This window comes from Caloenas nicobarica, chromosome 14 (genome assembly GCF_036013445.1).
Source record: "Caloenas nicobarica isolate bCalNic1 chromosome 14, bCalNic1.hap1, whole genome shotgun sequence".
Taxonomy (NCBI): domain Eukaryota; kingdom Metazoa; phylum Chordata; class Aves; order Columbiformes; family Columbidae; genus Caloenas; species Caloenas nicobarica.
The window spans coordinates 14,813,074-14,839,309 of record NC_088258.1 but is presented as its reverse complement, the minus strand read 5'-3'; the positions used below and the strand labels follow the sequence as shown (position 1 = coordinate 14,839,309).

Here is a 26,236-nt window from a genome sequence, read left to right as displayed (position 1 = left end):
TAACTTATCCAAAACTGTATTCATATAGATTAACAGGTGTATCAAATAGTATAACAAATACTGGAAATACAGGGTTAGATGACTACTGGCCAGCTACATTTTGTAATGTTTTGCTTTCAGTGATTTTTATTTAATTTTTTTATATCTGCACATCAATAGATAAAAATAAATTCAATTAAAATTAAAATCTAATTACTGTCTTGAAAATCCTCCCCTGAACAGGGCATTAAAGTTTCTATTGAACCATGCATGACGGCTTCAACATTTTGTAAACTCTTACAAGGACAGGAGAGCTCGAGCTGCCACCAGCTTCAGCAGTGAGCCGATACAGCAGGTCCTGTCAGAGCACCCAATGCCAGCAGAGCTGTTCAGTGACCTAAAACTTCAAACTGTGTTCAAAGCTGCTGACAGAAACGCCTAGCTGCTTTTCAGGTGAATAACTCCACTAGTTTTCTTCAATAATTTCTGTCACCAAGTACTTCAAGGCTCTCCAGCCCTGTTCTCTGCAGGTAGCTGGGCAGGTTAGAGAAGGAACTGGAAATGGCTCTCGATGGGATCCCAACTCTCCCCTGGGGCTGGAGCCAGCGGCCTCACCCCACTGGGAACATTTGGCTGGCCGATGGGCACAATCCTGCATCTACTTTGAAGTCCTTTTGTTAATGTTTTTGTTCTTACTCATGGGCAACCTCCCCTCACCAGATGTGCTACAACGACCACTTGTGCAATTTCTCCTGTCCCACGATGGGCGCAGTTAAAACACAGTTAACCCGCTCGCGGAGCAGCGCGCCCGTCAGGGCGCACCTGAGCAGTGGAGTTACCTGCGGTTGTGATGCTGCAATCTCAGTCCCCAGAAAAAAAAAGGAAAAAAGATTTTAAATAAAAACCAGTAACAACAGAAAAATGCTAAACCATCTCACACACTGAATCAGTAGTGAATCACAACACTCCTAAACTCTGACTAACGGATCAGAGAATGAAGCAACATCGCAAAGAAAAAATAAAATTTCCTCTATTTAGTGCTGCCAATAAAAGATAGGCTAAGTAGTAATAATGGGAAACAGGGGCTTTTTTGTTCAAAGATCAACTGCATTGGTGATTTCTCGAGGGTTTTTGATTCCCCAGCAAAAAAAAAAAACAACCTCTTCATAAAAGCAGAGGGTAAATTTACTCATCATCAGTTGTTTTAAAAAAGGTGTTGAAGTTCTCACCTTAACCATGACTTCCCAACTAGTACTTGTGGTAAGGGGCACCTACTATGAAGAGAGATGCTTCCCTCCACATGAGGGAATTCCTTCCTGTCTCCAGTTTGTGGTAGAACTATTAGAGTGTTTGTTCACTTTTAGCCACTCAAAAATTGAATTTCTGCCTTCAGAATACTATCCTAAAGCAAAACTATGCAAACCAAATGCATTCACTAGGGCCCAGGACAGGCAGGAAAATTTTGCAAAGCCATTTTCAGGTATTTAAAAAAACCTCACCACCTCTTGCAGACGAGTAATTTTTTACTAGCGTCTTGTCGTATTTTCTCCTTTTTAATATTTTCTCTGTCATTTAAGCAAGCTGAGAAAGGCCTAAAGTTTTCCTCAAAATTAACTCAGAAAATGAAGTGTTTTCGCAGAAAAAGCAGCTCTTCCTGAACTGCATAGTTTAAAATCATAACTCAAGGTCCCTACTACGGTTTATGTGAGGAAGTTTTTAAATACCAGAGGATCAAGAGTCTGCCCATCTCAGTTATACCAGCCTACACGACGGGATTCCCATCTTGTGATTTTTCTAAAGCCTTAAACCAAAGCAGTAAAGAAGTGGGGAGACTCACAGGCGTAAGTCTGATTGTTATTACATTACTGTGTAATCAACTTTTCCATAACCCCCAGTTTGGTAACTACCACCAGATCAACACGACACTTCCCAGCCCTTTAGTAAGAGGGTGAAGTTGATATATTTGAAATATTACCACAATAACTACAGCTTTCCACAAAGAGCTCGTGGGGAGGCTGATGCTGGTACATACACAGAGGTAGCTCAGATTTCATTAATCTCTTGGTTTTGTGCAGATTTTGGTTCTGTTGTTTTGACTGCCTCACAAAGTCAGTCATGTTTACAGCCCATTTAAATCACTGACAAGAGTAATGTTGCTCAAGAGCCAAATGTTTCCTGGGAATAAGTGACCCATCTGGGGAGAGCAGCAGAAGGAGGAAGGCTCAGGAAACACTCTACCATTAAGGACTCTACTAAAATAAACCTCCTCTCCAAATTTTGTAACAATTCTTTTAATAAGTTTTCTGGTAAGGGGCTGGAATGTAGTATCATATTTTGCTCCTGTGCCAATTGCATTAACTCCTGCAACCAGCTTAGCTCGAACAATTGAGTCACTTCAACTGTTTGCAGTACTCATTTAATCTACGTAAGTTTTAAGTGTACCCTGTAGTTTTAGCTTCTCAGCAACCCAAATCTGCTTCAAAGAAATGATCCAAAAAGGAGGACGAATTTACACAAAGATGTCTTAATCCAATTAACTTGAAGTCAAAATTTATTTCTGTAGTAAAACAACAGCTTTTTTCCCATCTTGTGTCATAATGTTTATTGCATACTAAAGCTGAGAAAAACTATGTGTAACTAGGAAACAGAGCCTGAGTATTCGTCTGTCCTTATCGGTCATCCAAACAGGCCAAAAAAATATTAAACTGTGACCTATGTGAAATATAAACCTTTATTTGGGGGCAAGACAGTGAGGATGGAACGATGAGATCAGTATTTTCCATTCAACAAGCACATTTCTCTGCTTTCTAGAATGAGTCTCTGAGGACAGCCGAAAGCTTTCAACATATTTCAAAGGATCTCATACTGTAAAAGCCTGAAAAATAAGGTGCTTGATAAAAATTTCACATCTTAGAGTCCATTTTGGAGAACTGGCAACCAAAAGCAATAATAATTTTAAGACCTAGACACATTTGCAGACAAGCCGTTGGTAGAATCCTTGAGCTAAAAGCAGACACACAACAAACACCAGCCAACCAGAGTTATTCTCCATCAGCTCAACGGCCTTAACCGTGTGACAACACTCGCCTGAAACCTTTCTGCTCATTTGGCTGCTGCTGAGTTACAACTCCAAGTGTTGCAACTCTCACCACCTCTCCTTATTTGAGAGATAAAAGGAACCTGCTTAAAATTCAACGGAATTTTCAGGGAATGCACTCACATAAACAGCGAGCTTGCATTCCTAGTTGTAGGCACCACTTATTCAAAAAGATCACCAGAAAGTGCCAATACAGCTTTTGTCTTCACCCAAGCTCTAACCTGGCAGCAGAAAAGTGCAGTTAGGGATGCAATTTCTTCACCCCCCAAAACAGCTGCTCTCACGTAAACTCAGTGAAATCTTGCCTTGTATAGAAACAAACCACCAAGTTTCACTTTTTTATTTCTGTAACTGTGCCAGAATGAATTATCTTAATGATAAAAATGTGGATGTACCTAGTAAAGGACTGTTCAAGTGGCTGCACTTATATTCATGGGGACTAGGAAAAGAGTGGAGTAATAATGGGACTAGTAAGAGTGGACTGCATGTCAATTGTCCATCTGTGACCATCAGTAACCCAGGGCAAGATGCTGAACCTGACTCAGTGCCCAAGTCTAAAAAGACCTTCTACAGAAACAGAGAAAAAGTGACAAGACAAAAGGCTGCAAAATTCTGAGGCATCGGAAGGACACAGGAACAACAGGGCAATTTCAAACAGAAGGGAACTTCCTAGCCACGCGTGAGACAATGGGTGTCCTTACAGCAGTACTACTGGCACGATGCAGAAAGTCCAACTGCCAGGAGCAGATTTAAGATCACTTTCTCCAAAAGACCATGTTTTAATATTTGCATCTTATGGTAAATCACTGTGTTGTCTCCTACCTGCGATACGTAGCTTGCTTATTTCACAGTACAGTCTGATTTAACGTCTTCCTAAGAAAGCTTCTGGAGCGATGCCTAGTTTGAGAAATAACATTTCACAAGGCATGTAGACTTACTGTAATTAATTCCTACAGATGGAGAGGCTAATTAACCAGAATCCAACTAATAACTCAGTTGGATTTAATCCATACACTGAACTGGCAACATGCAGAAAAGAGAAAGCGGTGGAGGGTGCGAGGGTATATTTGGGGAAGAAATCACACATGACAGGCACTTTCCAAGTGGTTCACCGGCAGTATAAATGTTGCCCAGTCACGCTCAACCCTTGGTCTCATCTACTTTCCATCACCTCTACAGGCTGCTTTTCTGCTCGCTCTCTCAAGCTGTGTCTTTCCCGCATACACAATGCAAAAATTCCTCGGCTATTTCAGTTTTCGGCTTAAAGATTAAAATGCCTAACATTCACATACACACACCATAGTTGTTAACAAAACCAACCTTCTTCAAATTTTGCATTTCACTCTTATTGAACATCCTTGTGCATCAAATCCAGCAACAGAACATGAAAGGGAAGGAAGTTTTCTCAGTAACACCATTTTTATTGCCAAGTTCCATTTACAAAGAAAGGTCTCTTGTTCATTCTTGCCCAGGTTTGCAATAGCCATGACACTTGTCAATGCCACCAAATACAGACTTAGCTATAGAAATCTGGATTTCAGAAACACACACCAAGATTTTCTAATTTCACTCCCTTCCCAGACACTTATTTACAATTTTTTAAAATTAACATAAGATACTGTCACATTTACTCCAAATATCTAACATAACTTACATTAAATAATTAATACTTATTGCCTGTAGAAAGAAATTTCAGAATTAAATTCTGTTGTGTTTGGGCTTTTTTCCATGTAAATTTAAGTGCATGTTCAGGACTTTTTTTTTTTCTCCAAATGAAGTACATTTAAGACACAACTTTGTTGAAATACATTTCATAGGAGGACAGTCCTTCATGTTCATTAAATGCTTTATGTAGTATTTAAGTCCCAGGTACATTCATTCTTCTAGAAAAATACAAATTTCCCCCTCTTTGCACTTAAAACAATCACACTTACAAAACAGCTCAAAATGAAGTTAAAAGTTTGCAACAAAAATACCAACATACCTATTCACAAGTGGAGATGCCTAAAGTTATCCTCTACAGTTTAAAAGGCTTCCAGCAGGTCCCCAGGAGCTGTACCAATCTATTATTCAGTGCTGTTGCTGGCCAAAACAAAACTAGAAATTCTGAGAGTCTATAAATTCGCATACTTGAATCTATTCTCAATCCTTTTCAAAATTATGTTCATGTTCACTGCAAATACAATATTTCTGCCACAGCCCTTAAATACACCCAAACACAAAATCTCAGGCCTTCTCTCCTCATACACACCTAAGTGATCCGATTGCAATTACCATGTCAAACTCAGCATAGTGTGAGCACCCAGAACCAAAAGCAATGGAGAACAGGATGAAAAAAACACCTCATGTATCTTAAGATTAGGATCTTAAAAGAATCCTGGGAACACTATATACTAGTCTGAACCTTATTTAACTCTAATTTTTATCATCAACAAGTATTCTTAGTCATTACCTGCTTCTTAAGACCTTTTTAGTTTTGTTTTTTTTTTTTCTTTTAATAAATGCACTCCACACATTATGCTAACAAGACAGTCACAATAATGCCTCAAGTTTTTCCTTTTCATATTAAGAACAAATGAATTCAAGTTAGCAAAACAATAAAACAGATACTGCCACAGTGCACATTTATTAGACAAGCAAAATTTAGCTTTACGTTTATAATACATTAACGAACATAAAAATACATGTTTTATAACACCTTGCAGAAGAAATGAAATCCGAGCAATGCGCAAATCTAAAAATTTTGGGAGATCAAAATATGGAAAATTCTGTACAAATGTAATATAAAAATACATTTCCATATGAAAGAACCTTCTGCTTGAGCCTCAGTCCAGAACTGCATGTCCCATGTCTTTGTTGCTGCTCAAAAATTCCCGAGCGGCAGGAAAAAAAACCCCAAGCACTTCCCTCCCACTCCCTAAAAACATCCCACCCTAGCAAGCCCTGCTTGGATCACCACCTGTTTTTCAGAAGCTGATAGGAGACAGTAAGAGTTATTCTATTTGTTTCTAATTCATGCTGCAAATGACAGTAAGTTAGGAAGAGAATTTTCAACATATATTTAGATGCCTAACATTAGGTTGCCTGAAAAGTACAAGACTCAAAGAGACACCATCTTTGAGGCAAAATGCCTTGATCGCACTGATGCCCCATCTGATGTGTCTGCGCAAATCTCGGGTTCAGCTATAGGACAACGCACTTGATTTCCTAGATGATAGCTGCCTGTGCAATGTTCTTTTAAATGCAACTCCCCATTAATTTTAGCTGGTTAGTGAAGACAACATCAGAATGTTTAGCATGGAGGGATTGTTTTGAAGAGTACTATGTGCAGGTTAGAGAAACTATTAACTGGTTATTCCGTAGTTATTTACCTACAACATGTGCCATAGGAAGAGTGACTGATCACACTACAGCACTGACAGCACCATGTGATTCAAGTGTTTACTTTTATGAAGTGGCTTCACACACTGAGAGTTTGACCTGCTTGTCTGAGAGCTTACCTATGTTGTCAAGTACACAGTTTTAAGTCTAATTTACAGCAGGGCAATTACTGAATTCCTAAATTGCTTTAAGTAATCACCCCAGACCACCTGCAGTAAGTGTGGAAATCATAAGTCACTCATGTCTTACTGTTTAATTAGGACCAAAAAAAAAAAAATCACAGTAATTTCAATTCTAAAGATTGCTGACTTTGCTATAAACAAAATACTTTAACCATCGGTTTTAAAATTCTACACACAATAATACTTTGAATCCACAAAGGAACATTATTTCCCCCTGTATTCTGTCTCTATTGTACAAAGGGTTCATATGAATCACTGGACATTGACTTAAACTTGGAATACTGATCTAGATTTGAGTCTTAAATTCTGGATACAGAATAAGAGGTTTTAAATGTCACATACCTGTCCTTTAGTAACAATATTGCAAAACAATAAATGAATCCTGGAAGAGATTCTCAATTTTTCCTCACCAAGTGACTTCAAAGGAAATTCCAACTGCTGTAAAGCGAAGAATGTTGACGAGCTCCTTTAACAGGCATCATTTTATACCTTTGTTTTAAAAAAAGCTCAGCTTAAAGGAAGAGAAGTCAGAATTTTAGTTTATCATGATTTAGCATTGGAGAATAGAAATGAGCTCAGTCCTTATATTGTATATAATCACGATTTCACACACAAAATACAGCTTTTAGTTTTGTATTAATACATGTGGCCACATTTCTAATGAATTTGGTTTAATCCACCCGGCTTGTAAAATGAAAAGCAGGAAGCTTAACCTTTGGTTTCTTTCTATACCAAAGAGTTTCTGCAAACCAATTACTTTTTGCACACAAGTTTTACACTGCAAGCATTACCTCTCTGGTGAAGCAGATATTAAAACTGGGCACTAATGTTTCCTCCCTCCACTTTTGACCAGATTACCAAGTGGCTGCTGCTGTTACTCTCTTCACAAATGAAAAGCTGAATCTTGTCCGCTGTTGTACACTGGATGACAGAAAAGCAAAGGGGACCAGCAAGAGGCAGGGAGACCTAACAGTGAAGGCAATACATAGTTCTGTTAACCAAGTAATAGACTGGTAAAATTTGATGAAATGAGATATGCAGACTATAAAATAGCAAAGTAACATTCAGTATGCCTTGGCTTCTCTTCTCAAAAGGAAGAGAATAATAGAGCTGTTTCTTGTTCACAGAATCTGGCTGAAGATAGGCACGGCCTCTACAAACACACAGAGGACTTGTCATCTCTCCAAAATGTTGGCATTTTGCTCTGGAACATTGTTATATTTATTTTAGGGTGATTCTACCTCCCTCTGCAGTGTTACACTAAAGTAGTGAGCCTTTTACACAGTCAGGTGTTGAGCTGCTGCTCTTATCTGCAACTTGGTATTTGGATTTGGTTAAAAAGAGTGATGTTACACTGACTCAAATCAATTTTTGTTTAGAAAAAAAATTACATTTGTGGCTGATGTGCTAATACTTTCTTGGTTGAATTTCCTTTTTACAGTGAAAGGGGGATAAGGAAACAGCCCTTGAGTTCTTCTGATAAAGGAAAGACAGATATGATACTCTTCAAGGAACTGTAGATGAGTAACACTGAACTTGCAGAGATAAAAGACTGCCGATGACAGATTATTTCAGCATCTCCAAAGCTTTTACATTCTGAAGTCTCGTAATGCAGCATGAAGCACAGTTAAATTCTAGACACATATGCCTTCATATTAGAAGCAAAAAAAGTCAAAATCAATTGCTTCTGTGGCATAAGCATTCAGAGATCCAGATTGGTCTGTACCAGTTGTAGCATTTATATAACAACACATCAGCGGCAGAGCTGGTGCAGGCAGAGCACCAGCTCCCAGCGTCAGTCCATCTTTGCAGAGAGCGTTTGATAGCACTGCTAAGATATCCCACCTTCCCACACCAGCAAGGCTCTGCCAGCAGCACACGACATTAGACCTGGTCTTCTGTTCTCCTAATACGAGTATCTATCGCAGCCATTTTCTGTGAAGCTCTCAGTAGATCTCACTGGTCATGAGATTTCAAAGCCACTCAAAGGCACTGAAAAGCACAAAGTCACCTTTCTTTCCTCTGTCCCATTTCTTGTGAAGTACGGCTCCAGGGGGAGATTATACATACTCATTAAAAAGACTCCTTGTGCATGGCCCTAATCTTGCTAGAACTGAATTTGAAATTAGATTAATAAAGATAAATGTTTTCCTATGTAAAATTAATTCTCTTTAAGAGTGGCAATTTGTGGAATCTAGGTCAAGAGTTAAGGTTAACAACTAAGGTAAAATGCTTTCAAATTAAATAAGGCATCATTTTTTACAACCATCTTCAGAATATTACAGGGGCTACAGTGTAAGGGTGCAACACACTAGAGGAAGACTAGACTGCAATCAGTTGATACAATTTTATGTGGTGCTTGTGCCCAAATTACCACTTGATGCCCAGGCGTGTTCAGGTGCACGTACATCAGCTGCAACAGTGACCGCTGTGTAAACTCACTCTAAGGATACGACCAAAAGAAAAGGCAGGCTCTTGGACCAGCAATGCCAACTTCTCATCCATATCCATAACAGTGCTGAAGACAACTAACTCTCTGAATTAATTTAGAGTTTGGGCCACTCTGGAATGGTCAGAATATTGGTTAACTCAATTTGAGACAAAAGTAGAAGTCACAGAAAACTAGAAAACAAAAAAACTGCTTGCATAAGCTAATAAGGGAAGAAAAAAAGTGCTGGTGTTCAATTGCAGACACCTTGTATACACATTTTAAAGATTAAGTTATTACATGAAGGAAAAGATGGAAAAAGTGAGCAAAGTTATATTTGTGGATTAGTCAATCGCACATGTAACATTTGAAATCACTTCAAGTATTTCATCTGACAGCCAAGAAGAGGTACAACAAGAGTCTGGGAAGGAGGTAAAAGCTTTTCAGATTCACCTACTTGGTATGAAATCAACGTTAGTAGAGAGAGAAAGAGGAAACATTGCACCAATGACTGACGTCACAAGACCAAGTACAGTAAATAGCAGTCTTCAATCTTTGAGAGCCAGAAAGCACTCCATGTTATGAGCAGACCAATAAGGACATTCTGCTCATTTTACTATTAATTTAATTTAACACACATGGAAATTGATGTGACATCTTAAATCCCATTTGTGTTTAAATTACGTATCAAATCAGCAAAGAACATTCCAGACTTTAATCAACACTTTTCCACTACTTTCTGTCAACTTGGTATCAGATCTAGGAAGCAAAGTAAGGCAGGCACAAACTCGGGATCACTTTTCTGTAGTAATGTTGCTTAACTGTGATACTATCCCAGATAGGAAAAAACTACACAATACCTTTCCTTTTGAGTTTCAGACTTGAAAAAGAATTATCAGTTAGATGTGGTGACCTCCTTCCTACACAAAGATGAAAAATTTAAAAACCTCTTTAGAGTAAAACTGCTTCCATCTGCTCCTAGAAGTCATCCTTCAGTACAAAGGGTATCATCATTCCTCGGAGGTACAGCGATTTGACTGTCAGAAGCAAACAAACAACCTAGAGCAATCTCTTAAAATATTTCACATTCCTCTGTAGCTGGTTAAGCAACAACTAAAGTAGTCTCAAAAATCCCTTATGTTAATTTGAACAAGCATTTGTCATTAAATTTCAGGCTTTTACCTTTTAAAAAGCTTTTTGACATATATCTGGCTTTGAATCAAACCTTGAAATAGATATTACACATGGAAAAGACAATATTGAAGTCTGGAGTTCTACAAAGACAACATTGAAAGTGGCCAAGCCTGCTGGTATCATGCAGACCTCCAAAAGATGAATGAGATTGGGATTAAAAAAACCCCAAACAAAACAACAAAAACAAACAAACCCAACCAAACCGAAAAACACACCATGTCTCAAATGGAAACATTATCTCTCTACTACAATATATAATTTTTTCTGATCAATGGTATGTCTCCAGTTTCAGAGAAGTAATGACACAATATCCTGAAGCCAGGTATCCAAAAATGTCTTCTCTTTGCCATAATACTGTAGACCTTTTACAATTAACTTAGTTCCTGCAGCTGAAACTCTATAACAGAAAGAAAGTAGGTGCTCTGAAATACTTCCATGTTCTTGCATAACACAAATTGGTAGGAAACAACCAGTTCAGATTCAAAAGTTGGTTTGTTTGTTTGTTTTTCTTGCCTAGTTTAAATATGCTGAGCATCTGATGTTTGCTCTAAAAGCTGCCCACATTCTCTTTTGGCAGTGGGGCTCTTTTGCAGACCAGTTAGCCTCTCTGGCTTCCAGAATTATCTGGACTCCCAAAGAAAAAACAAGGAAGAATATGGTTGCATTTGCTTCACTGCTTAGCACAGTCTGCAGGTCGGCTTTAATCAGAACATTCTTCCTCTACCTCTTTTACCTTGGAAACTTCAGCTTCAGATTGCAAAGAGGATGGGGGAACGCAGCTGAAAGTTCGAATGCTGTGTGGATCAACCGGCGGCACCAGGGTAAGCGACTCCACGCTTAGTGCATCCGTATTGTCATCTGTTATTAAGGATATCGTGGGCTGCTGCGCAGGAATCAGGCTGGGAGACAGGTTTGCAGTTTCTATGTCATTGGTTTTTACAGCATTCTTGCTAGACTTTGAGACAGCTGGAAGAGTTTCATCAGTCAACATTGTCTGACCAGAAATGGTCATCTGAGGCTGCTCCAGAGCTGATGCATCATCTAATAAAAGAAAACACCAAGAAACAATCAATATTCAACTTAGTATGTACATTAAGCCTAACAGTATACTATTATTTATGAATATTGAAGAATAACTGGGTGGAAAATGCAGTTCTGTGAAGCTCTATGCTTACACATTCACTTTTTAGTAATTGGAAATAAAACAAAATATTATGAAGGCATAACATCAAATGCCAGCAAGAATCTGTTTAAATTAGGAACTAGAAAATTTTACACAGTATTAGAATATGCAGCAATATCAGAAATATTCCTAGAGAGAGGAAATTGAGGGAAAGAATAAGCAACCCTCTCCAGTATTTAGTATAAACTGAGTAGCCACCCCATACCAGGAAGCTTTTTAAAATAAAATTTCTAAAAAGACAGAACCCCTCTATAACTAGTTTTCCCAAGAGGTGGCTTGTTTCTTACAAAAATTTGGAAGTCATTCTCTCATTTCATTCTTCAGATCCACATTTAAGTGACACCTCAATCACAGAAAGCAGAATTATGAAAGAAAAGGAAGGCGAATAATGTGCTTACTGTAACTGAAAGGTGCTGCCAAATAGGCCTGGTTTTATTCAGGCTTGTGTTATGTGATTTTTTTTTTTGTGCTCCTAAGCATGGAGCATATGACACAGATAAAACTGGGAATCAGCATTACAGGCCACAGAAAACTGATCTGCTACTATACCATCCCACACAATGAAAAACTCTTCACAGCTGTTGGTACGTTTCTTTCCCCTTCAATACCAGCTAACTGCTCATTTGGCTCAGAAGGACAGTGAATGGACGGGACCAGGCAATACAGCCTTAGATGAGCAAGTACGCCCAGAAAAGTCAGGTTTTTTTTCTTTTCAGACTAGGGTAATAGATGTCATTAAAGTAACAGGTATCCAGCTTCAAGACAGACCATTTTTAGACTCTTGTAAGAAACAGCATGTGTTCAAGTGTACAGGCATCTGCAGAAAACTCTACAAGGCAATGTAGTGAATACAGAAGCTAAGAATTAGGTTCTGGCTTTAATACACAGTGACCTTAAAAATATTTCCGTTTCAATAGGGTTCCAATTAATCCTGTAAAAGAACAGAAAGCATGAACATAAGGCAGGAAAAAAAAAATAAAAACAAAGAAAAACAAAGCCGAGAATGGAATGGATATTGGTATCGGTGGAATAACAGTAAGATTATTGGGTTTTTTACCTTTCTGGTAAGATAACCCCAAACAATGGTGTATGCTCACTTCAGAAAACCACTCGGTTTTACTTTTTGCTAAAGCTTCTTGCTTTACTATAAACAACCTTCATCAATTGTAAAAAAGCCTCCTTTAAAGTACAAGGGACATCACTGGTTATTTTTGAAAGATAAGCACAGATTCAAAGTAACTGCAGATTCTTCTTTTTAGCTGCTAAGAAGCTTTAGCAAGAATGTAGTGATTGATAACAGAGGAAGCGATGCAAGACTTGCATGGAAAACGAACTGTTAAAAACACTGAAGTAAAGCCTCGTTTCTCTGAATTCCAAGATAAACACTAACATTAAAGTGTTCAGAAAGAAGCGAGTCTCTTTGCAGTGATTTTACTTTCTGAATTTATAAAATCTTAATAGAATAGCAAACATCATTTGCCAAGATTATTTTTTATCTTAATTATGGTATGAATAATCACCAAAATTCAGGACTTATAAACCTGAGACATTCTGGTAAGTATTATCAAGCAATGGCATTCTGCTCAGGAATGTTATAAACAGCACATTTCTATTCCAGGTCTGCTATTTCACTTCTGATCCTGCAGATAATTTCTTGAATCACTCCTCCAAACAAAATATTAATATATTTTCTCAATGAAATTTACTGAAATCATGACAGACATACATATTCTTTAGTTATGCTGTATCGTCCCTAAATCTTTCCATGTAGGTTCTAAATTAATGCTAAAGTGACTCCCTTCTTAATGCCACAAAGGAAACGAAAGCATTTGAAAATAGTCTCAAAAAAAAAAAAAAGTATCTGCAGTCAACAAATCCAAATTTTCTATCCAAAAGCCTTAAAAAACATTCAGAAAAAAAGAGAAAAATATCAAAAAATGTTAGTAGGACATACTCTGTCCAGTATTTTAGCTGCAGTATTTATACAGAACACAAAATTAGGGCTCTTCTATGCCTCTCTCCCACTTTTATTTGCTATTAATAGAAATAAGCCTCTCTCTTCTGCTTTCCACATTTCATTAGTTACTGTGAGAGCTTCACTTCTGTTCCTCGGTTACTGTATTTACAGGCCGCAGTGACAGGTTTCTGTAAGCCAGAACAGCAGCACTGCCAAAATGAGCAGGTACCCGCAAACTGGTGCTGGTCCCTGCAGAGGCAGAAAGCAAACACCAGGACACAAAGGGGTGGGGAACAAAGAATTTTTAATGCTGTCCAGAAAAGGTCAACAGCTCTCACTACTATTTTGCAATGTATTATTCCTTCTGGACTAATACTTAAGTAAAAACCTTACTCTTCAGTCCCAGCTATAAACTACAGCTCTGAGAGTTGTACTTACATCTTTATGACCAAGCTCTCCCATCCAAAGGCTACTTGAGGTGTATTTGGTATGTAAGAGGCATTCTTGATGTAAAAGTACCATCCTCTTGATGAAAAAAGTTTTCACATATAACACCTCCCAGCTAACTGAATACATGGCTTCAGGACAATAATTCATTATAAAATATTCGAGGCTCAAGATTTCAAAGCCTTTTGAAGTCATACTCAATTCAGAGAAGGATCCAAGTAGATAAATACATATTTATGTATGATCTGAATTATTAAAGCCTCTGAAATGGGAATAAACAATTGGCAAAAAAAAGGAGCCTAGCTGGAAAAAAAAAAAGCTCAAGAAGGGATTATTACAAGAATGTGTGTCTCTCAAATCCAGATAGGTACCAAGCTCTTCATTCAAGAGTTTCTAGGCATCCAGTATGTTTAGAGATTAAATTCTCTACCCATTGTCTGGAACTTCTGCATTGCACATAAAAATACTAACTGGCTTTAAAAAACCCAAACTCCTAGCACTTGGTTCCAGTTTGACTTTTGGATAGAAAGAGCAAAAATAAATGTAATTTTACCAATATATCAGATAATAAAATCAGCAGTCATTAAGATATGCTCTACGCCTAAATATTAAGAATTATAATATAATTTGGCATTTCTATTCACCTCTCCCCAGCCCCCACGTACTAAAGCAACAGTGTTCTGGCAAAAAATATAAGCCAAATCTGCAACAAAACCAGGGAGAGTGAAGGCATTTTTTTTAAAGAGTTGTGATGTTAACATTTAGTTCTAACAAACACCCACATACCCTCAATTTAAGTACCAAATGAAGTTTGAAAAGGGGGTGCCATTTTGCAAGTTTTTGAGTATTATCACCTCTCTCTGGTTGCAGTGGCTTCAGCAATCTTAGATGCTTTTCAGCACTTCTATAATGCTACCAAGACGATCTTTACAGAAAAAATCTTAAGCAAATCACTCAACTTCTACTATATTAACTTGTGTTAAGGATGGTCATTAGTGAAAGAAGACAGAAAAGAACAGGAAAAGGAAAGAATGAATATTATCCACAGACCAGTGTCCCAAACTGTACAGCAACAAACTATGTAAGGATAACAAAAATATAAATAACAGGACATTAAGTGAAACGATGCAAAGTAAATCTATAAAGATGAAAAAGGGTGCTTATATAATATTAACGGAGTAAAATATCTTAATGCCTTGACAGTAAAAGCAAGAAATTGATTAGATACAAGTTAAAAGAGGTTATAAAAAATAAGAAGGTAGTCTGAAGCATATTTTCATCTTTTTTGTATCTGCTTCCCCTCCTCAGGCAACTAAACAGTCCACAAAGCCATCTGCCCCAAGTTGGTGATCATGGAAATATTAAGTTTGTGCCATCACAGTCCAAGGACAGTCTTACGCTGAATGCTTGTCCATTTTACCCAAGTCAGAAATAGATTTCTTGCTACTAGCCAAGTACCTGCATTACTGTGCATTCAGGAGCCTGTGCTTGCTAAATTCCACTACAGCCAAGGCTGCCCCTGTGCAAATGAAGACATAGCTGCTTTGAAGCTGGAGGCTTGATAGCAGAATTTCCATCTTTGGCAAAAGAGCCAATAAATACGGGAGAAACTGCGGATAAGGCTTTCAGCTAATTATTGCTTTACAATTCTCTCCGAAAAAACAGTAGAGACAAACATTTATGATGCTTTCTTCAGTTTCCTACCTCACTGTCATTGCTGTCAGCATGGAAACCAAGTACGTTCTATGAACTGTTACGGGCTTTTAAAAGCTTATGGAGGAACCTGCCTGAATTGATATTGCGCGAGTTTCTGTTGCAGCTGCTGCTTGAAGACCTAAACCCAGTGTCCACCGTGACTGTCAGCCTCCGACAGACTAAACACCCGCCGACGTCCTTTCCTGCCAGACCTTACTAGAGGCAAACACAGCGATATATCATATGAAGGCTTTAACAATGAAACAAGGAAGGGAAACTGGAATGGAGACAAAGGATAAATGTTAGAGCAGCAACAAGAATAAGTGACAAGGACACATCCATAACTGCTGGTATCTTGAATACAATTTGACACCATACCAAGTTTGGGAAGTACTTCTGAAGCTGGAAGTATTAATTCTCTAGAAATAAGTGAGTTTAACCAATTTTAATTTTTTGCTTTTACCTACCTGGAAACGTTCATAATGCAGTTTGGACTACTCTGGCAATACCAACAGCACTCACACTGAGGAGGGACTGGCAGGCATTTATTTGCATTACAATCTGCTCATATGCTTTAGAAATCTTGAGAGAAGCTATTTACCACAAATCCTGGTAACACAAAATTATTCTGACTTCCACTGGCCATAAATTATAAGAGGTGCACTACTGTGCACGTGACAATACTTCAGACGATTCAGCCCTACTATTCTATGATATATAAGTAATATATATCTAACAAAGCCAATCAGAGTGTTTTAAAAGATAGCAGCAGTTCAGATGATGATGCTTGGTGCATAGAAAGTTTCTAGAAAAGAAACTTTCTAGAAACAAAAATACTTTCTCACCTAGTCAGAAATTACTTGCATCATAGAACAGGAGAGATCAAACCACACTTCCATTACTGACTACAGAGGGAAGAGACAGGGATGTTTTCAGTAAGATGGCAAGCACTGCTCTTGCAGGCTCTCCAGGCTTGATTAATCAGCCTCTCCTTGAAATATATACATTTTATTTTACAGACTGGAATCCAATGTATTCTCTGCAACACGGGACGGCTCTTTGTACTTATTTTAGACCTTTTACCATCAATATCTGCCAGAAGTGTGAAATACTGCATAAGTGGCATAGCAGATCAATGCCTTCTGAAGTACTCAATATCCACGGCTTCAGTGTAAACATTTCCTTAAGTATTGAAGTCAATTGCACTTTAAAGCTTAAGACAACTTAAAAAGTGATAAAATACAGGGTAGATGATGTTACATATACATAATTCTGGAAGATTGCTAACTTACAGTAAGAGACCTTCTTTATCTTAATCCTTGACATACATAAAAATAAACACTTTAACAAAGTGCACAGTTCCAGCAAGTGTAACCAAGAAGCTGTATTCTAAGCTCAGAATCTTCATGATTTAAAATATGCCTAGCAAGAGAACATTTTTATCTTATGCATAGTAACACTTCAAATGGATATGTTAATTAAACAAACATACATGTAAATGCATAGAAAAAACCCCCAACCCCACAGCAGCATTTGCAGAACCTGATAAGTGCTTTTTGTCTTGTTGGGGATTCTGCTTTCTTTCTGGGATGACTTCTGCTCTTCCAATTTTAAGGAACAGAGATCTTGTAAAGCGCTAAGCTTAGTTCCCAGATACTGCAAACAGGGGAGTTTCTGGGCTTTTAAATGTTTGAGTCATGAAGTATAGTGACAATTATTACGTAGGATAGCTGATGAACTCAGGAATCATAAGAGTTTCTTTCATTCATGACAATGCAGTTAATGTAACTTTCGTTCCCTTACAGTGACTGCAACATGCACAGCTGTCGTATGATTTTATGTAAGTTCAGTTAATCTCCCTCCTCACACTGAGATACTGTGGGACTGATGCAGGCAGGAGATACGGCAAGTAAAGTATCTTTAGAAAACACCAAATTAAAATGATTTTGTTTCCCTGTGAATGATTTTTGAAAGCTCTTTTACTGTTTAACCCTTAATATATACTCTATCTTGTAACATTGTTTTCTCTCAACTAACTATTATGTAATTTGTCTTTATTTGTTCTTACCTATCACTGTTTTATGCAAAAGTCAGTGTGTATGTTCCAAAACTTACTTCTGAAACAACTCTGAAGATTCCAAGTACCATCTCAGATACATTAAACTCTGAACAGTTTAAATCTGTCAATAAACAGTAGCTTAGGCAACTATAATCACAAGTTTACAGTAGAAACAGCTGTGGTGGTTCAAGATGTTGCTCTTAAGGAAGGTAGTTGAGGTAGTTTCCTTGAAGTCCACACACACATCTCCCCTTTACCTTGCCTGGCCTTCTTGACTGAAGATCATGAGAAACCTGGCATGTTCTTCAGGGCCAACAACCTGAGCACTTGTCAGAATAAAGAGGGAAACGGGGAAGGAGAGAGGGACAGAGAGCGCGTACATGTGCTCATGTGAGTGTGTTTAAAATGGAATAGGAAATGAGACAGGAGATTCAAACGTGATAGATGGTGGCAGCATTCAAGTGCTGCCTTGGGGCATAAAACAGATCTTGGGAACTGCTACTTGTTACTTTCCCCTTGAAGGAGCCACTTCACGGCACTGAAGGTTCCTCTTCTGCTTCACGGTAGAGTAAGGCAGCTTCCTTTCAATTGTCCTCAACAGGTTAAGGGAAAATCACATTGTTTTACACTGAAGTGGGTGTATATCAAGACTTGTCCCCATAACTCAGCTCAGTGGTCAGTAAGACCTGATCCAACACAGCCTGTGGTCAAGACACTATCACCTATTTCAGCCGTGCACTTTCTGTTCGTGCGGAAGCCTACGGAGCAGCTATCTGGACATACCAAACAGAAAATCTCTTTCACAGTCATGCTCCTGGCAACAGTTTCCACTACAGCTTCCAATTACATATAAATACTACACAAGGGAGAGTATTCATTACAAACTTGCAGTAAACTCATCAAAACAGTTAATGCAGAAACATTGTTCCCAGGAATAGACAACAGTACTCGTCTGACACTGAAGATCAGCAAAAAGTGTCAACAAAGCTCCCTGGGCTGGAGAAAACCCTCCTGTGCTCCCACCCCACAAAGCCTCCAGGGATTTCAGAATCCTCTCTAGTCTACACTAAGGACCTTGAGACACCATCAGCCACTCAGCTACAGCTATTTAAAACATTAGTTATTCATTATTGGCTGCAACTACCTTAGCAGTTTGGTTCAGACCCATAGAGCAGCCTTGAAGAATAGATTGCATACAAAAAAAATGCAATTTTTATTGTAGAATATTTTGACTATATGTTAGTCTCTCACTAATAGGTGCTTTTTAATCCAGAGTCTAGGTGTTAGAATGCTTTACATACCGCTCATGAACTCCAAAAGCAGCCTTTGCTGACCCTTTCCAGCAATATTTCCTGCAGGGACAGTCACTTTGGACACATAACTTATATTGATCTCCTGACACTGTTCAGTGAAATCTACAAAACACTAAATGCCTAACAAAGGTTCCATCATTCCCTGTAGGACTGCAGAAGAGCTCAGATCTACATGAGGCTTCCTAATTAAAGCAAAATCATAGAATCATAGAAAGGGGAACAAGAACAACCATTTCAAGGAGCGATCAACATTGGAAGTGACTGTTAAAACGAGGGGGCTGTTTGAAAAGGTCTTGAGAATCAAGTTACCTCTATTGTAACCAAAATGAAGGGAGCAGGTCAGTTCCAGCATGAAAGCATCTCAGTATGCACCCTTCAGGATTTACTTCTTGTTAAGTCTCCAGCTTGAGGCTTTACCTCACACACAATTTGCACTCAGAACAAACACCATTACAAGATTGTCTACAAATACTACACAAAAAATGAGAAATGAAGGTGTTCTAATGCAACAAGACCCAGCATAAACATACCCACTAAATAGACTGACCCACACAAACACATGGTACCTACATTTGTGACAGTTATACTGTCAGTCTATTTATATGGCGGTTTCTGCTGCACCAATGAAACAGCCTCCTCAAAGGTGGTGTTCAGCCAGAAGAGTGCTCTTGCAAAAGCTTTACAATATTAGCATCCCAAATAACTATTTTCAAATATTTCACATTTGGCCTACTGTTACAAAGTAACATGAGTATCAGATAAACATACAAAACCAAACATCACCCACTTCAAAAAAGACACTTCATGTGCAGATCAACTTATCCACTGCAGTGAAAGGCTGGCAGTTTACATCACAAATTTATGCAAAGCAATACTTCAGTTTAAAAAGCAATAACAAAAACACAACAAAAAACAAACAACATTTTAAATTGTATGTGCTATGAGACAAGTCAGACAAGCAGAGCATTATTTCAACAGCACTTAAAAATCCCTGCTGAAAGACACCAAGTATCTGTTAGAGTTCCAAAAAGCTGAAGAGATCATTAAAATTTGAACAACAATTTACTTTAACTGGTCTAGTTGAAAAATCCAAGTGATCTAAAAACATAAAGTCCTACTGGTTTTAATCCAATAACACAGTAATTTAAATTTTACAATAAACTACTCTACCTCCCTTAGCGCCAAGGCCGAAAATTGAGATTTAATACCTGATGGGCTCTGTGCAACAGAAGGAGTGGATGTTGAGCTTGCGGTCACTGAATCACAGCGCCCTGTGCTTCCACTGCCACTGGAAGGTGATGGAGATGAGAGCGGTGATGGGTTGTGTTGATTTATACACTGGGCTACAGCAAAGCCTGCAAAACAGGACAATGAAGTTTATAAGTTCATGATTAGCCTGAAAGAGTTAACCTACATGAACAAATTGAGGAATGGTAAGAGCAAATACTGCATCAAAGTGGTGTTAATTTTGTGTAGGAACCCAGAGGATGCACGCTCCCCCAGCTTCATCTTGGAAGCCTGAAAATCTGAATGCACCTTACTGAAAACATGCTACAAATGCCCATAGACAAACAAGAAAGTGGAGGGTAAGGGATTCAAAACATTTTAAAACTTAGAGCTTACACAAACAGTCAAAACATGTCAAAACTCTTCAGTTTTTGATGTATTCAATAAATTAACAGGTCACAGACCTTAACGTGATAAGAAAAATAGTTAAGTCATAAGTGAACGAAACAACTCTCAGATAGAAGGCCTGCACCATGTTTTTTTTGCAGAGATAAAAACTTCAGAAAACTCTAATCAATCTAATGCTGGCATTGGATTTCATCCCCTTTCTCACAAGTCAAACTTTTCCCCAGTCTCAAGACTGGAAAGGTCTATACATTGTCTGACAGCACTTTTAAAATAAGTCTTCTGGCTTTCAGTCTAATATTTCCTCAAATTCTTTACATTGTAGCATCCTTTTCTTTCCTAACATAATCTCGCACTCTCTCCTTCCTCTGCAACCCTCTGCTTCAGTCTTTGACATGCCTTAAAAAAACCCAAACAAACCATCTTCATTTTAGTTCCCTCCCTCCTCACATCCCACTCATGCACCTTCTCTTTCAAGATGCAACTTCATAAAGTACCGAGGACCTGCACCACAAGGAAATCCATTGCAAGTACACAACTTGAGAAAGAAGCACAAGGAAGGAATTCCAATCCCTAGTTCTCAAACCCAGCATCTCAGAACTGAATAATCTGAGATTGGGGTACTATGAATATTTAATTTCACTGCTTTAGTCAAGATGAGAAGCCCTGAGTACAAAGGATCTACATCACGTGTTCATTGCATGAGACCACACTGAATCAGAAGTAATAGCTATTCCATGTGTGTGGTGCCAAATATTTTGTGCAGAAGTATGCTATGAGCCAAAAGACAACTGACATTTATTCTTTAGGTGACTCGTGAATGTGCTATTTTGCTGTGCAGTCACATCCTACTAAAAGAAATGCACACAAAGGTGTCTCCAGTAAGTCCAGCAGCGCTGCAAACACACGCTGAACATTTAGTAGAAGTAAACAATTAGTAAATCATTCTTTTACAGGTGAGAATGATTATATGGTAACTTTGTACAAAACAGATACTACACTAAAAAACTTATTTGACATGACTACCTTGTATTTCTGAACACCTTTATTTTTTATATTGCCTTATGGCAATGTGTTTGGTTGACACAATTCACTTGTGACAATTTCAAGTTAAATTTAACATTAGATTTCAGACAGTCCCAGATTGCAAATGCCAAAGGCATACACTTGACCATTATTTTACCTCAACATAAGTAGAAATACAAGAAGAGTATCTTTGGAAGAGTTACAACACTTTACAGCATCAGTCTTGTAAGAAAGTAGTTTGTATTTGAGAAGAGAAGCTGGAACATGGAAAAAAAGAAAACCAAAAAAACCACTTGGCATTACAAAAGCAAGTTACTTTAATGAAGCTTTTTTTTTTTTTTTTTAAAGTAGTCATGTTCTACTATATTTGACAAATGCATTTTTGGTTGTTGTTTAAAACAACTTGTGTTGTCCAGCAATTGTTAAGACTTTCTTAAAGCTTATATTTTTGTTTAACAACAAAAGGAGTTTGTCGTTGCTGGCACAAAAGCAAGTTGGCATGCTCTGGCTTTCAGCAGACGTCAGATCAAGAAAGTCAGAGGACTTAACTCCTACATCAACCCTCTGCCAGATTAGCAGAACAAAGTTGTTCAGTGACACTATAAAAGGTCCAGAATTGACAAGCTTGCTTTTGCACAAAACCCATACCGTGTAATACCAAGACTTGCAGTGAGAATGCACCAGTTCTGAAAAACTACAGAAACTGCTGATCCTCGCATGTTTAAGACCCCGCTGTGGGATGACCTGCCAACTCACTTGTGATAAGACTGTTTGAACAAGTCAGGATATCTCCCACGACATAAGACCAGTAATTCACACTTCACTGGGTCTTTCAATTGCCCTTTACTGTATCTTTCAATTAGCCATTTTTTTTCCCTCTTTGCTCTGATTTTTCAGCTGAATTTTTAACTTACAGTTTCCATAGTTTTGCTGTTATAGAGGTCAATGATTTGATCTTGAACTGCACTGGTATTATAAAAATGCAGAAAAATGAAAAGATTCAAGGTCTGGAATCTACTAGCATAGCAGCATTCTACTGCTAGAACACTATAGAATTTACAACATGCTGTGAAAGAAAAGTTCATGAACTGCCTTTCCCACACAAGCCTACGTGGAAACAACTACCATGGCATTGTTCGTTCTTGCTCCATCTCTTTCTCTAGAAGATTACACCCTTCTTGTGGTTCTCAGTTTCCTCATAACAACACTCCTGTAGCAATTCCTCAATTTTATTAGCAAGGCTTTCCTCTGGCAGACATTCCTCCTAGCACTTGGCAGCTTTTAGTCATCTCTCCAGGTTTAGGTAGCAAGCAGCTTTTCAGAAGTTGAAAAACTTCCTACAGCAAAAGAACTATCTTCAATCTGGGCTGTACGTCAGGAGATGCACACAACTGAGCTGCTCTGCAGTCCTCCTCACGCTCCCACGGGCAAGTATCCATGTGAAAGTTTCCTTTGGATTGGCAGTGCCCTGAATTATTGAAAGTAGTTGCGACATGCACTATGAAACACCTAACAGTATACTTACTACGTGTTGCCTTCGCTGCACAGTGAACACTGAAAAAGAAAGTATCTGACAATCAGGTCTGAAAGAAAGCAAACTTTACTCTTTTGTATGGGGAATCTCCCATGGCACTGGACAGCTGATTCACTCATTACGGAGAATCTCCTGAATGGGGAATTTGCTGGTGCCACACAAGCAGGCAGCCAAGCAAAACTCAATTTACATGGGTTACGAGAAGCATATGAAAGCTTTAAATGCAGACATGACGAGTCACGAAAATGCTGTTAGGAATAACACAAACTGAAAGGTTGTGTTACAAGGAAAAAAACCAGAATGGATGAAGAAAGGAAGACACAGAAAAAAAGCTGACAAATATAAATCCTGCTAATAATCTGATTTAATCTGCAGTCCCACCTCTTATCCTCTGCCTCCCATGCATATACTCAAGAACTAGACTCAAACCCACTTGCAGAAACACAACGAAGCTGAATTGCTCTAGTACTTGCATCATAGTTTTAGATGGGTGAATGCCACTTTTACCAAACTTTTCTATTATTTTAAATTACATTTCATTACGTCTAAAATGAACACCACTTGAAAGAATTAAAGAACCACCATGGCAGGAGACATCTATTTCAATTAAAAACAAAATGGTTTGGTAAGCAGCTAATTATTCCATAAATGTAAATACATCCATATATTTTATTTTAGAAACCAAACTGATTGACCTTCTACAATCATTTAGATAAGTTAAACAGAGGTAACACACAGTGACGCCTGATAGTCTGCAAAACATCAACCACAAACTAAAGTACATCAAATGTGAAAGACTCCAATAGCACTCGGGGCCACTGATATATATAGTTTTTAATACAGCAAATGGGAATTAGGTTTCTCATACATACTTCATATTTTGAAATACTAGTTAGGATGAGAAACAAGGAAAAATCAATGGACTTGTGACCACAGAAGTGAGGCAAAGTCATCTGATAAAGTGAATGAAACTTATTTTTGGAACAGTTACTAAAGCCATGGGCAAAGAAGTGCCTACATCAATATATTTTGTTTCCCTTACAGCGTTGGAAAAAGTTGCACCCATCTAAGACATTTTATATCCACAAAATGTTTGCATGTCAAGGGAGGAGAAATCTTCTGTTCTCACCAAAACAGAAGAAATAGTAGAAAAAGTACTGCCAAGAAAACACACGTACAAAACAAATTGGTCACTTGGAGCTCCGTTGCCAGTAGGTGCTACAACTTGAACCACCTTTAAAAAAATGGATTAACTGACATTTTCAGTATCCACACTTGGCAGACAATGCCAATATGTGATGACTGTAGCTGTACCCACAGTTCTCATCAATTTAGTACACTCAACAGACCAGTTCCAAGTCCAATGGTAAGAGGACTTCACTCTTTGCCATGGCTGGTTCTCTTTATGCCTCACCAGCACATCCTTACTGTGAGTGACACTTTGTTGAGACGACATTTATTTTGACTGTCCTTTAATGCACAAAGGAGCTCTCATATTAAAGTATGCCACTATTCCTTCCATCAGAGAAATCCTTTCAACAAGTTGAAAGAAATGAGAATAGTTACTGTAGTTCCACTGGCATGGAGAGACCTAAAGCATATGTCAGCGCTGGAACACAAGACTTGAGAATTCTCGGTGCCAGAATGTGCTATTTTGAAGTGCTGGGGTTTTTTCACTGAAAATAATCCTTGTAAATAGTAAACTCCCCAAATAGTAACAGTCAAAGATTGTTTTCAAAGCTCTTTCTTACAAAAAAAATTTAAAAATCTAACTAGCAGACCTGCATATTTAACTCAGTTTGAAGGGTACTTTTCATTTTGTGCACACAAGCAGTAACTCATGTTATATAAATCAAGATAGTTGTATCTTGTGTAATCTTAGTGCTGTCAAACTACTTTAATTAGGCACTTCTGCTTGAATACCTCTGCACAGAAATGATTAAGTTCTACATCATTCTGATAATGACAGGAAGATTAGTATCTAGTTCATCCCCACAATTCTGATGATGAGGCAAGATAAATAGGCAGCGGAGCTGGGTCTTTGAAAGCAGCAGCCATAACTAAATATTGAACTTGGAATGGTTCAAAGAATATTAATTAGAAAAAACAAACCGAGCTGATAAGCTCAGCAGTTGTCCTCCACTATTTTTGCAAAGAACACAGGAATCAAAAAATACTTTAAATATACTTATGGCCTATAAAAGCAACTGTATCCTAGAATTACGGAGCATGGGACATTTTAACCATCTCACACTGCAAAAAACTTAGTACTAGTTAACTAAACTATTCCGATCCGATGTTCCTACGGTAGCTGTGGGTGATGGTGAACACGAAAGGGTTGATCGGAGTCCCACAGCACAGTTCCAAAATAACTTGTCTATGGCATTCGAATGTGCTGAGCAATCTAATCTCAGAAAACCAGTAACAAGTGCAGATGCTCATCAGCTGTGAATGTCAAGCCCTCCAATAGTACTTTGATCAAACGGAACTTTTTCTTACTGTGGGTGGAGAAGGCAATTAAAATACAAAAATTATACACATTCCAAGAATGCGTTCATATTATTAATTAAAAAAACCCCCATGATTTTATGTCCAGCTGTGGTGACCTGCTAAAGAAGAGCACATCATTTTTTACAGTGTATAATATGCTTTCAGACTGAATAATATTTGACAAAACTAAAACAAATTTTCTTCGTGTAAATCTGAACAATCTCAAACGCTGCTTAAACAACTCTTGTGCTCTGTTTAAAGTTTTCCTATTCCCAAAAAGTGATGCAGACTTTATATAGAATTCTCATCTACATTTTCTTTTTCATTTAAAGGGTCACAAAGCTATAAAAGACTATCTTTTCTCCTTTGGATTTTAAAATTAAGACGGCTCTAATTTGTTTGCAACGAGAAGTTTTTTCCAACTTTTACCCCCCAAATCTTATTAACATCATCTTATAGTAAGGTATTAACAATGGAGAAAATAGCAACAGATATCTATTGATTCATTTTGCTTTCCAAAACAAACTTTCTCAGTAGGAAAGCAATCACACTTGTTAAAATATTTAGATATATATAAAATATTTAGAATCATTACGATTTCCCTTAAGTCCCACTGAGCATATAAATCTCAGTATACAG

At 38.0% G+C, this 26,236-nt stretch overlaps 1 protein-coding gene across 2 annotated transcripts in view; it reads right to left on the bottom strand.

The window, feature by feature from the left end:
* Positions 1 to 4,488: 4,488 nt before the first annotated feature.
* CLEC16A (C-type lectin domain containing 16A) overlaps positions 4,489 to 26,236 on the bottom strand; it is a 77,049-nt gene continuing 55,301 nt past the window's right edge. Inside the window, exons 22-24 of one of the 2 annotated variants that reach the window (XM_065644662.1) lie at positions 20,124 to 20,270; positions 15,636 to 15,755; positions 4,489 to 11,302 (exon numbers count right to left, since the gene is read on the bottom strand). In XM_065644662.1, coding sequence (XP_065500734.1) covers positions 10,962 to 11,302; positions 15,636 to 15,755; positions 20,124 to 20,270 — 608 coding nt within the window. In that variant the 3' untranslated portion in view covers positions 4,489 to 10,961. The remainder of the gene's footprint in view (positions 11,303 to 15,635; positions 15,756 to 20,123; positions 20,271 to 26,236) is intronic. The other variant, XM_065644660.1, reaches the window with a different exon arrangement.